The sequence below is a fragment of the Pocillopora damicornis genome, chromosome 4, assembly GCF_964200805.1.
Source record: "Pocillopora damicornis chromosome 4, jaPocDami1.2, whole genome shotgun sequence".
NCBI lineage: Eukaryota > Metazoa > Cnidaria > Anthozoa > Scleractinia > Pocilloporidae > Pocillopora > Pocillopora damicornis.
In genome coordinates, this window is record NC_142673.1 from 902,013 (window position 1) to 915,122 (window position 13,110).

At 36.5% G+C, this 13,110-nt stretch overlaps 1 protein-coding gene across 3 annotated transcripts; it reads left to right on the forward strand.

Moving 5' to 3' along the window:
- The first annotated feature begins 4,826 nt into the window (after window positions 1–4,826).
- On the forward strand, window positions 4,827–12,696 carry LOC149046374 (putative histone-lysine N-methyltransferase PRDM6). Of its 3 annotated transcripts, none has more exons than XM_089203131.1 (5): window positions 4,827–5,111; window positions 9,276–9,498; window positions 9,937–10,211; window positions 10,523–10,772; window positions 11,054–12,696. In XM_089203131.1, exons 1-5 carry the CDS (start codon window positions 5,106–5,108, stop codon window positions 11,827–11,829), a joined length of 1,530 nt encoding a protein of 509 aa, XP_089059257.1. In that variant the 5' UTR covers window positions 4,827–5,105; the 3' UTR covers window positions 11,830–12,696. The 3 variants fall into 3 exon arrangements, with proteins under 3 accessions (XP_089059257.1, XP_089059259.1, XP_089059258.1); XM_089203133.1 differs by lacking the exon at window positions 4,827–5,111 and adding an exon at window positions 7,726–7,876; XM_089203132.1 differs by lacking the exon at window positions 4,827–5,111 and having other exon boundaries at window positions 9,270–9,498.
- Window positions 12,697–13,110: the final 414 nt, after the last annotated feature.

A 13,110-nucleotide genomic window follows, 5' to 3' on the forward strand; every position in this document is an offset into this window, starting at 1 on the left:
TAACAGGGCGTAAAAATCTCACTTAGATCACTTTGAATCATCATGTCAGGCTGACAAAATATTATACACAACGGAAATTCTCGGAATAAAATGGAAACTAAATGATATTTCCAGGTGAAAGGTGACGCCAAGGCACGGGTTCGAAACCCGTTGAAGAACATGATGCTCATTTTCAGGTGCTGCGTCAGTGAGAGAGTAAAACAGGGTAATTTAATTTTAACAACTGAGTTGATAACGTAAATTGGCTACCGTAAAGAGTTTAAAGTCTGACGTTCGTCAGAGCGAACGAAGGGCTAACGCTCGAAACGTCAACCTTTAAACTCTCTACGATGGCCAATTTACGTTATCAACTCAGTTGATAACTCTAGATTACTCTATCAATCAATGGGTTTACTGTTGAACAATCCATTTGGCCTTACCGCTTCGTAAGTGTTATGGACACGCACTCGAAACTAGGTGAGAGCATTTCACCTCCCCTGCACATAAAAATTAATACTGATCACGATTGACACATAATAAGATCTGGAGGCGATTTACAATATCCATCCTAAGTACCAACCGAATCAGCGTTCTCATAATCACATAATTTCGAGTGCAATTTGGATTGAATAACGAGCTTTTTTTTTTTTCAAAAACCAGCAAAATGCACAAGCCCGTGGGAAAGTGCAATTTCTGTTCTTTAAGAAAATTTATAAGCGTCATTCATTCCAAATTGCCAGAGAAATATCATGTGGTTACTTATTGATTATATACACGAAAAAAAACTTCGATAAATATATTTTTTTAATTATGCAGAAGCAAAGCGCGCGAGTCACGGTAACAAATAATTTATTTAAACCCTGTGCTTATGGTCAAAACGGTCGCTTTCAATCAAAACAACAATTTCCTAAATGTATGATAAATTATTAACCGCAAAAAAAGTTCAACGCATGGCTTAACATATTGTCACTATCTTTTACACCGAATAATCCTTTACTGCCCCGAATCAACCCTCCTCTATATCGTGTCAGCTGAACCTGCATTTCTCTTTGCCAAAGAGGATAAAATTTTTGTCATGGATGTTATTTACGACGAAATTAGATCAGAAGATAAGAGAAGATGTTATAACGATATAGGATTAGTTTCCAGTTATGTAAACAACTGACCGATGTGATCAGCAACTTGCAGTTTCTCATGACGGTATCACATCGCATTACACATTTGTAGAACTTATGCGGTTTTGCTCTGCTTGCACTGTGACTTCATTGGAAATTTAAGGCTAACCAGATTGACTTATAAATAGAGATACTGTTTCCGCGTAGTAATATATACATCATATCCATTAAGACAGTGCAATTAACCTTTCGCCTCGCCTTCTTTCATGATCAAGTTCTTTAAATAAACATAAATTTAGTGACCCTTTGAAGAACTTTTCGGTCTCAAAATAGAATTTAATTCTCATCTATTACTGCAAGAAAACGAGCAATCTGGGGGGTTCAAATGAGCTCAAGCAAAATAATGAAGTTGTTTGTAGACTTATTGATTTTCAAGTTCATTGGAAATATTGAACACTTGCAATATCACATCCGTTTGACAAGCCTCTGCGTTCTTCCTGTCCCACCTTGCTACAAATGCCTGATGATAAGAAGTACTCGTGTCGTTCAAAAACTTTCAGAACATGTTCCCCGAAGGTTTTAAAATAAAAACTATATTCACTGCTTCGAAACTCATCTGCAGTAAATTTCAAGCGTTTTTCGGTTTCCCATTAAGAACGGTGTGAACGGAGCACAAACAGGAAAACTCACAGGGCGTAAAATTGGCCTCTGGCGAGCGGGGCAATTACTCACACGACGTGACGTCAGTCAAAGCGGAAAAACTGCTCGCTTAACAAGTGGCTCGAACAATGAGGTGCAGCAAAGTGTAAACTGCAAACATTCCTGCTTTGAATTATCATTAGTTCAAATCTACAGGATTTGACAACAGAGCTATGCTTATAAATTGATGCTGCTTATGAAGATGTCTGGAATGTGGAATTTTTGTATTGTTGTTTAGAAATTGAGGCTTGCCGCGTAGGAATCTGAAGTGGCACAACACCTTAACAGGAATTTTGGGCGGTTAGAGCTCCTACGCACTACTCATCAAGAAGACCTGAGAGCGGAACTTTTTTTCAATCCTGGTATCCTTAGGCTGTAGCGACGTGAGGTGCTAGATATTCATTAAGCACTGACCACTTTTTACCAAAGGAAGCAAAAAATCAAACGGAGCCGAAATATTCAAACCATCAGCTATGAATAACTTTTTTGATGTTTTCCATAGCTTAACATCTTTATAAAACTCAATGGGTTTTGAGATTTAAAATTCGAGGTGAATTAAAAACGTTTGAAGTTAATCAAATACAGTGTAAGTCAGGTCTAAACTGCAATAACCTTCTTTTAAATAAAACAAAATGTTTTTAAGCGAACAGTCTTTGACACTCCGTTTCCTTTCATGGTCTGTCTGCGTAACATCGAGATATTGAAGATGAGGCTATGTACCTAGGTTGTTCGGCCTTAGTTTGCTGGAGGTACCGTTCTTTCCAAAGTTTGTGGGACGATAACTCCACTAATATCAGCTAGCCACACGCAGTGTTTATCAGATCTCGTAAGCAGATCGGTGGACAAATGTTTCTCTGACATAGATTTGCTTTTAATTTGATGATTCTGCTCTTTTGTTGTTGTTTTTTTTTACTCAATGCTGTGATATGATAATTGAGCGCAATTAAATATTTCAAGGTGAGAAATGACACGAAAGGCGTCAAAAACAAACAGGACATCAAACTTTATCATCGAAACTACATGAGAAATAAGAGCCAACTTGTCTGTCGTTTAAGGCGGGTTTTGCACAAGTATATCGCAGTGCAGTGAACTTATCTCGAGTAATGTTAGAATTACAAACGATTAATCAAAAAGGCTACAAACTACCTAAATTCCAAAGGTTAAAGTAAAATCCGCTCATTTGTTTGGAAACGTAAATTTGTTTTGAAATAATAGTTTTTAGAATAGTTTTCGATATAATATTGTGATGGAGTCAGCGCTTATTGTAAAGAGGGTCGAAGCTCAAGCATGACTAAACAGCATCAATCATTTTTAACTCCAAGCTTGACTAATCACGCGTTCATTTAAGATGAGACGTGCTCAATCATGTACTTTTGCAGATGATGTTCATCTCAAGAAGATGAATGCTAGTTTTCTCAAAGTTTGACTGCTCAGTGGATAGTATAATCTATTAAATCGTGAATTCTTTTTTGGTCGAGGCTGAGAAAATCTGACTGGTTTGAACTTGACTACATAGCAGACGCACAACAAAATCTTTACAAATTTAGAAGTGATGACGTCGTCAACGCTTTGAAGAAGAGTCTACCAATTTGCTTTTATTTCCTATGGAGTTACAAAGAAAACTCTAGAAGATTTCGTCCATTTTAGAGTTCTTTTTGGTACGAAGCTCTTGATGTTGGCATGGCAGGCAGAGTAATTACAATAATTAAGTCGGGCAATGCGGAACTCAGTCGAAATGATGCATTCAATTGGAAACAAAACCATCGGATAACAAAAGAGGTTATATTGGTTTCAGAAAAAAATCGATAACGTACTGCTTAGCGGCATAAAAATGATATTGTTGTCATGTTGGAAATATGACGAATATGACGAGATGCAGTTTTATATTTCATCGCATAGTTTTCTAAATAATCATAATTTTTTTCATGTTAATTCACGCTTTGATTAAGAACGGTAAGGTTCAATTTCATGACCTATCGGTGTAAGTCGAGTTGACATTAGAGGGAAAGATAACAGAATCTTTACCAATCAACCGGGAAAACACTATCAAAAACCAATATACAGATATAGAGAAGAAAACTATCTGAGTTGAAATAAAACCGTCTATCGTATACAAAAGAGCGGGTGATACGGTTTTCAAATGTTTCTGAGAAATTTGAAAATATTCTCTTCCAATAATGTTATTTTTTTTCCTGTCTGGTTGTTTGTAAGTCTGTCAGGAAACCAGTTCATGTTTTCGTTCATATTGCACCTTCGAAAAGTAATTTGCCTTTGTGTTAAGGCATTCCTGTCTTGGGAAAAGTCTTTGAAATATTAAGTACCTCGTGTTTACATACAGAGCATCGATATATTTACCCAAACCACATTCATTAAACTTGGAGTTTACTTTAGCAATTGAAGGTAGCACCTGAGATGCTCACGAAAGCGAACTGAATGGATCAATTTAAAACGACGAAAATGAAATTGCTGTGACAATATTGATCATCAGAGCTTTGCATAAGGACCGTTGGTACGCGCATATCTTGGGTATGCTGTATCAGTGCTCGTTTTGGGCCAGTAATTTCATTGCAAAACCTGAAAATTTTCTATCGGTTAATTATTTCAGCGAAACAGGAAAAACTTTTGAAAGCAGCTGGAAGTAAGCGATGCGTAGAAAAGACGAACACAAAAGCACATGATATTAAATTCTGTTTCGTTAACAAAAGCGTCTTTCTTTGACGCTAAATTCTAAAGTTCGAAACGTGTTGAGACAAAGCCCTCAAAATGCGAACTCAGGGAAGCCTGACCCGCAGGCGAAAAACCAATTTAAGCCCATCTGCGCAAAAGCCTCTGCACTTCAAGAGATATCTCTTGCAACTGAAAAAGACTCGTCTACCACGAAGAACTTGCGCTCTTCGTAACTTAATAAAATTGACCTATAGTTAGAATCGAATTATCTAGTCTGCATGAAAGTTCGTTAATTAATACTTAAGTTGTTTTTTTCCCTTTTATTGTCTATATTGTATTTAGAAAGATCTTTGTTCCTTCAACCGTGATAAACCATTACCATAACAAGTGACACATGATCACTTGTTTTCGAAACGGCCAAACCAGTTTTGACATCATAATAGCCCAGTGTATTCTACGACGCACGCCAGTTGTGAGACGTTAGTTTCAGGGGTGAACAAGTTAAGTTATAGTCTACGCTTCCACAAATCGCGTTCAGAGCCAAGATCATCAGAATCTCTTTAATCTTTGTGCAACAGGGGAAAACTGAAGATTTTTGAAGAGGAACAAGTTACTTGTCTAGTGACGCAGTTTACAGACAGAAAGATGATGGTAAGTTTTCGCGCCGAAACTGATAAAGTTTATATAACTTACGGACCATGACAGAGAATTGAGCCATTACTGAACAGAAAACAGGATAGTGCTTGCCTTCATAGCGGTTAAAAGAACGAAACGTATTTTACTTGCTTTTTTTATTAGTACGACGTAACTCTTCTACATGAAGCGATGTTCATTTTGCCATAAAGTTACCTGTGTAAAAGAGCTACCTTAGTTTCTATTCTTAACAACACCCGACGAGTTTGGTTTTTTTTCCTGTTTCGGATTATTATTTAAATCCTCGTCGTGGAGCGTTTTATTCTGAATTTCCTTGCTTTGGAGATAAACGGATATTTTTAGTGCCAGCAGTCAGGCGCCTAATGGATGGATTATTTCAATATTAGAACTAATGCTGAACAGTAGAGGCACTGTATTACGTGTTGTGGCCGACTCCTGCAATTCACGCATGAGTGCGTTCCTATTCACAAAAACATGTGCAATCATTGGAGTGGAAAATTAATTACTTTCTGCACGCCAGAAATGTGCGCTCAAGGGCACTCGATTCACTTTCGACTGTTTTGGTCACCTCATCAATAAAGCTGAATTCACTTTTGTTACTCGGCGCATTAAAAAAGCGGATTTCAGAATTGAGCAATAACCTGTTTGCTATATTTTGGTGTCACTGTCTTAAAAAAATCTATGAAATGCAAGTTATTCAGTAAATCCATGTAGAAACTATTGTCTAATTTATTGATGTTAAGAATTTGTATCTCGCTTAGTTGCAAAAACTTTGACAACATCACAAAATAGAAAAGAAGATAAAAAAAACCATAAGACATTTGAAACAAGAGATTATATAGCTCTGATGAATCACTTTTCAGTGTGTTATGTTCATCTGAATTCGCAACAAATGATCAATGTTTTATACATAAAATTACATGACAGCTTTAAACTTAATCTTGCAAGTTTCAAAATTTCTTTCACTTTCTTTAATCAAGAATCGAAAGTTCAGGACGTCTACTTTTAGTTTTGAGATAAAAAATCATAGCTTCAAATAATAAATATATTATTTTTAAAATATGATGTAATGTTAATTATAACAGTCCATTATAAAAATTTATTTTTTATTGGACGCGATAAATTAATCACAAAAGTTTTCCTATTTTGGATAATCAAAGCGTCAAACAAACTATTTTGAGGCCAAAAGGGGATAATAATCAGCAGCACTTATAGTGGACTTTTTGTTCTGCTATTTTGTCACTTGGAAACCGAAGAAAACATTATAGTGTAAACAGTGTATAGCGACTCATAGCAGAGTAATTCGCTTGGATATGAAACAGACAATATATCCAATAATGACAGCCAATATTTGGAATATGAAGGCTTTTATTTGTTACAGTGCTGATTTTTAAAGAACTTGTAGTGTTGTAGTATTGGCTGAAGCGGCAGACAGCGAAGTCGCAATATTTTTCAGAAACAACATTAACTTCCATGGACAATTTCCTCGTGTCTTGTTTTGGTCCAAATTTTGATCTCTTTGCCACAAATTTGCTTCGTAAAATATGAATTGTGTTGACTATTACTGATCCGGGAAAAAAATTCCCGTCTTTTTTCAGTATAGAAAATTTTTCCAGATACACGAGTCAGACGAAATTATCTTTTGGCACTATTTCAAGACCTATAATACCTGATTAAGACAGACGTCGCTTTTATTAGCCTTTGACTGCTCCGTCTGTCCTTAAAACACAAAGTTCAATATCTCGAGTTGTTATAATTGGATAAGTGAAACAGTTTGGTGGTAAAACACAGCAACTATTCCTCATGCCTATGATACAAGTCAAGGAAAACATCTCCATTCATTTGCAAGCGAAAGTTACAAACCAGTTAAAAAATCTACATCATCTACAAACCAGTTAAAAAATTCTCATACTTCCACAGTTACCTCATTCTTACTCAGTCTCGACACATTGCTGTTGACTCCAATATTTATCTCTCGATATATCTCCAACTGTTATGATGAGACCACTATATCTATACTGGCCTTTTAAATATATTGATTCAAGTAAGAGAAGACGATGGCATAGAGCTAGAAAAAATACTTTTAATTGTTGTTGAACTATATTTTGGTTATTGGCAAATTCGCTCAGCACAAAAATATCAAAATCAAGATAACTTTGGGAGAGGTCACGTAGGCTGTTTTTCTCGCTTTTTCTTTCAAATCATGAGACCGTTTACTTTGGCTGAGGTTAATGCACGTGTCATTATTAACCCAGATCTCAACGTCACCTGCAATGCTATTGAGGTATCTTTTGTTTGTTCTAAGGCTCATTGTTAAAATCAAAATTAATGACTAGTTTTAAATACACTTGCAATGTATATCATTGGTTCCTTTACGTCAAAGTGAAATGTGACGTGGGTATAACAACATCATTGAATAATCTTACAATTAAACCATTGGGCAAAGTTTAATTTGTAAAATTCCCTGTAAGTTTCAAGCCTTTTCGAGAATTTTGCCAGGTTACCATAGCAAAGGCCCAGAGTATTTTTAGTGTGCTTCATAACATAACAACAAGTATTGCCTCTTAATAATGCCACTTTTTATCAATAATCGTTTTACCTGGGTAAGATCATTCACAAAGGGGGTTACAGTAAGAGCTCTTAATTCTGCAAGGAAAATTTAAGCGTGGGAAATCGCTAAGAGATAATTACATAAAGCTTAGTTTGTTTGATGTCCTGCGCGGAGAAAGCGACAAAGATTTCCTGTTTACTAAGAAGAGATGGTGAGTAAAAAATATGATTGCGCTAAAAACAGTCCATGATGTCAACTATCAAGGGGGCTGTTATATATCTTTGAACGGTTAAATGCAAGTTGTACATTTTCAATTTCTGTAGACAAGAAATTCGGGAAATTTCTCATTTTTTACATGATCATCTGTTTCTACAGGATTATTCCCTCACTGAAGTTTCTCCTTCCTTGAATTCTTTCGTAATACATCCAGCTACGATATTGATAACTTGAGCAGCAGAAAACCTGACTGTCAACTCCCCCAAAGAGAACACAGAAGCAATTCTTTTTTTTCATTGGTAGATTAAAAAAATTGAGAAATCTTCTCCCAAAATGTGAAGGAAACATTTGCGCCATCTATTCATTCCACCTCAAAACTCTTCATGTGATAGAAACCAAGAAACGCAAATAAATATTTGGTGGACAAATAAATCATTTTGGCTATACCAATATAAGGTAGTTTGACAATTGTTTAGTTTTTTTATGATACCTAGGCTGATTTTCCGATTGATCAAACATCGTATAAAATGGATTTTAATTGTTTTCATTTTACGCTTATTTTGCGTCAGCGCTGACGTGAGCAGAGGTAATCCCGACTACAAATCTGCAAAAACAAATCATTAATATTTTATCTAATGATGACTCTTTCCTGCCCCAAACAACCCCAAGTGCTGCCTTACCTAAGCAACGCTTACAAGCAACAATTGGACCCCTGGACAGCAAAACCGACACATCTCAAACGAATCCTTGATTCAAATTTTCCTCTTATAAAGGCGAGGAAACTGGTACAAACCAAAAAAGCAAGAAAAAACACTGAGTTGTATCTTGATTTCAAATGATAGTTGTTTAGAAACGAATTGTCATTGAACTAAACACCAATGAGTTTTATTTTGTATCGTTTCTCATGTGAAACATAACCCTTTTTCTCCAAATATTGCAATGAGCAATGCTATAGTTTTGTCAAAAACACATAATAATTGCTTTTAAAACAGCCTTGGACTGTGATGCCAAGTAAATGTACGCAGCAGTAGTCTCTGACAACAATAAGAATTTGTTTAGAGTTAACCGCCTTTGTAATTGTTTTTGCTGTTGTTTCTAAATTTTGGTTTGGTTTGGATAAAAAATTGCTGTTTGATGATGTTACAAAACTTATCGCTTTATCGATTTTCAATAGCACACAAAAAACACGCGTCAGTATAGTAAACAGAAGCCAATATTTAGCTCATATATTGACTTAATGCTTCACCGTATCGCTATTTTTATTTTGTGACGCGTGAGGATTTAGCGTAGTAGTAAAACCGCATTGTATATGACCGGCATATATATTTATCGTGTCTTCACTTAAGTGATCCTATTCCTATAGTTACACTCGTACTGTTTTTCTTACGATGCAGGCATCCACTGTTGAAAAGACGACACTTGCGAGACCACATCTGAGCACTGTCAAGGCAAAACAGCAGAAAGAAGCAATAAAACCACGGATTTTTTCCTTCACTGCCGAGGACCTGTATAATTATCTGCACCAGAAGACTGGAAATGTTGAGACGATTAATATTGAAGAGTGTAAGAACAAGAAACTGGAAGAAAACGGTACAGGAATGGACAAGCCATCCTCATGTAGGTTGATGTTGTTTTGTCCAGACATGATTGTTTGTTTTAATTATTATTTACAGCTTGTTTGCTCTCTAAGAGGCCAGCGCCAATTTCAGATGAAAACTATTCTGTTAACCTAGCTCTTTTCCAAAATGACTAATCGAGCGATTTCCGTTTTGGCTGAATCACTTCCAAACCCGAAATATGTCGACAACAATAACATACAAAAAGGTTTCTTAATTTCGTTGTGGCCTAAAGCCTAAATCATAGGAAATATAAAGTGTAAGTTTAGAAGCGAATGGTTCTCGGTAAGAATTTTGATTAAAAAAAAACGTAACGATTTTTTTGAGTGAATATATATATATATATATATATATATATATATATATATATATATATATATAAATATATATAAAATCGCTGAAGTTAGGAAGAAGTTAAAATCTCATTCTTTTTCTTCAGTTTGCAGGATCTGTAACAAGATTTACACAATCCGCTGCCCTGTTCATCCTCCTTCTAGCCAATCAGAGCCGAGCGTTCCAGGGGACTTGAACAGCTACGCCATGAAGTCGTTCCCAGATGTAGTTCAGTTGTGTAAGTCCAGCATTCCTGGCAAGAAATATGGAGTGTCCGCCAAACAACACATACCGGTGGGAACGTGGATTGGACCGTATGAGGGGAAACGGATTAATCCAGAAGATGTAAAACCCAATATGGACTCTTCCTTTTTGTGGGAGGTACGAGACAAAAACTTATATATAGTTTCAAGTTAGATATTGAGGAAAGTAATTTTTTTTAAAACCTGGAAGCTAAGCTTGAAAGCAGGATTTCCAGGATGTGCAGTTTTACGATGAATGATTGAATGGAAAGTACTTTGCTTTCTGCTCGTCAATTTACTCGTCAGACTACTTCTCCTCTCTTCATTAACTAATGTCGCAGGTTTACATAGAATTTAACCATTCGAACACAACAAACAGAATATATAAAGAACTTTCCACTGTGCTTGCGTTTCGATGGATGACTTAAATTTGACATTTCCTCATTTTAGATCTACAAAGAAGGCCAAATTTTGTATTATCTCGATGCAACGGACGAGAACTCGTCCAGCTGGATGCGATTCATCAAATGTGCCCGCCACAGAAGCGAGCAAAATCTCTTCGCTTTCCAGTACTGTGCCAACATTTACTACCGAGCATTTAGGGATATTCCTATAGGAACAGAGCTGCTTGTATGGTACGAAGACATCTACCCACAATACTTTGGGATTCCGATGAGCATTCATGACTTGAATTCAATGGGTAAGTCCAGGTTTTCTCGACATCTCTTTCATACTCGTTGCCTCTAACGAGGACACAAACAGAATGCCACACAATTGGCTATATCGCTTTCGTTTCGATAATACCCTTTAATTATTCCCACCTGTCAACGTTGGAAGAAAAATGATCTAATTGACAGGGAAGTGAATGGCTTAGACAAAAATTAATAACGATTTTGGCATTAATAACAAGAAATGTAAAACTTGTCAGGCAGTTTTCCAAGTTCGACAGTGATTCTAACTTTAGTGCACTTTACCCTTTAGGGTCCAGGCCTTACCCGGTAATGGCAACGACTAACACAGATGGACATCAGGTCTCCCCCATTCCTCCTCCGACAATAACAGCAGTAAAACAGGCCTCTCCTCAATTACAAACATCTTCTAATAGGAATACACCACTTGACTCGCCTCCTACAAGAACTGCGCAGACTCCAAGGGCGACAGAAAGAGAGGTCCATGTAAACAAACAGGCTCAAAAGGAAAACATCAAGAGGAAACATGAGGAAAGTAATGGCATCAACAAGAGGGCGAAAATACAGAACATGCCTAAGACTGACGGACCCAAGGAGATGCTTAGAAAATTGGAGGAAGCACGTCTCAAGGACCTTCATGACAAGACGGAGTTGCCGTGTGAATGGCCTCGTGTTGCTGATGGGGAATTCATCTTGGAAAATGGCGAGCCAAAGATCTGGCATTGTGGTCAATGTGACAAGTCTTTCGCTCAGCGCAGCTTGCTTCAAATGCACATCTGTGCAAGGAATCCAAACAGGCCTTACCAATGTGGCCATTGTTCGCAGGAGTTTGCGCATCCAAACGAGCTGCGCACGCATGCTGTCATTCATTCTGGGAAAAAACCATTCAAGTGCGGATTTTGCTCACGTACTTTCGCCGGAGCAACAACTCTTAACAATCATGTCCGAACACATACAGGAGAAAGGCCTTTTACCTGCAACAAGTGCTACAAAACATTTTCACAAGCATCGCAGCTCAGCAAGCACAAGAGATCTCTTTACGAATGTTTCCCCAGAGACAAGTATTGATTCATAACACATCCGTGTTGTTCGTATTACACAACATTCTGTACAGAGGAAACTCACACTCTAAATGTACTTTTAGCAGCACCGTCTTTCAAGATATTATAGTTATTGACATTACCTAAAGGTTATGCTTACGCTACGATTTTCGCCTTTCATACACACTGGAATATAAATAATTCGCTTGTGCAGTCAGCACTCATTTATTAGTTCATAATTTTTTTTAAAATATTACCTTTCCAATTCTGTACAAAGACGAGCAAGTAAGTGAAAACAAAGCCGAGGGATTGATTTTTTAGACATCTAACTTCCTCGTAGGTTAATTTACGAAAATAAATCTTTTTTTATTCCAGCTCATAAAAACCGTAGTGAGGTTGTGAGAAAGTCGGAGTCGCTTTTTATTTTACTTATTTCATTGTCGCGATGAGTTGTATTCAAAATACACCTGTACTTAAAAGTCCAAAGCAGTTGTATAGAAAAACAAATCTAGTCTATATTTAGATGCTTACTTAGCATTTCGTTATCATGATGACTGGACTAAACAGAAAAACAAAACGCTTGAGGATCATATTGATAGAGAGGAATAACCGGACATCAAGTTCAAAAATAGATAACAAAACTATATTTCTTATCTTTACTCACCTTAGTAAATAATTGTCTAATATACTTATAAAAGTAAACATTTAAGATTAAGGCAACTACTTAAAAGCGTTCAACATATATCTTTATAGACTTCATCTTGTAAATAGTCATCGACATTTTGTACATTTACCAAACCTTTCAAAAAGGTACACTCAGAATTTAAGCCATTCGTTTTAGTAATGTGAATTAAAAAGTCAATTATAAGTAAATAATTTCCATGTTTTATCAAAAGTTTTTGTTCGTCTTTAATATTTGGGGTGATTATTCGATTACGTCACTTTGGCAAATGAACATTATAGGGGACCGCGGTATTTTGGATTGGTGGTCTCCATCCAACCCCACTAGTCTGTTACACTCAGCGATAAGGTATCAATGCAACATTATCCCTTCACTTTTTCACTCACATCTAAAAGCAAATTCAGCCAACCGATGATCATAAATCTCTTTATTGACACATACTAAGAACTGGTGGTTAATCCACTCAGTATCTCTAAGTAAAAGAAATGAGAAGACTCCCCTAAAATTCTAGCATTTCTTATCATTGTTTTAACTTAAAATTTGGCAAAATTTATGAGAAGTTGGCCTGTTCAATACGCTTACTTAGTAAACGCAGCACCATAATCGCGCTGAGCAGAAAAAGGGACA

Coding starts and splice junctions, on each gene's coding strand:
- LOC149046374 (XM_089203131.1), top strand. Junction 10,212..10,522: donor ACTCTTCCTTTTTGTGGGAG/GTACGAGACAAA, acceptor TCCTCATTTTAG/ATCTACAAAGAAGGCCAAAT. Junction 10,773..11,053: donor TCATGACTTGAATTCAATGG/GTAAGTCCAGGT, acceptor TTTACCCTTTAG/GGTCCAGGCCTTACCCGGTA.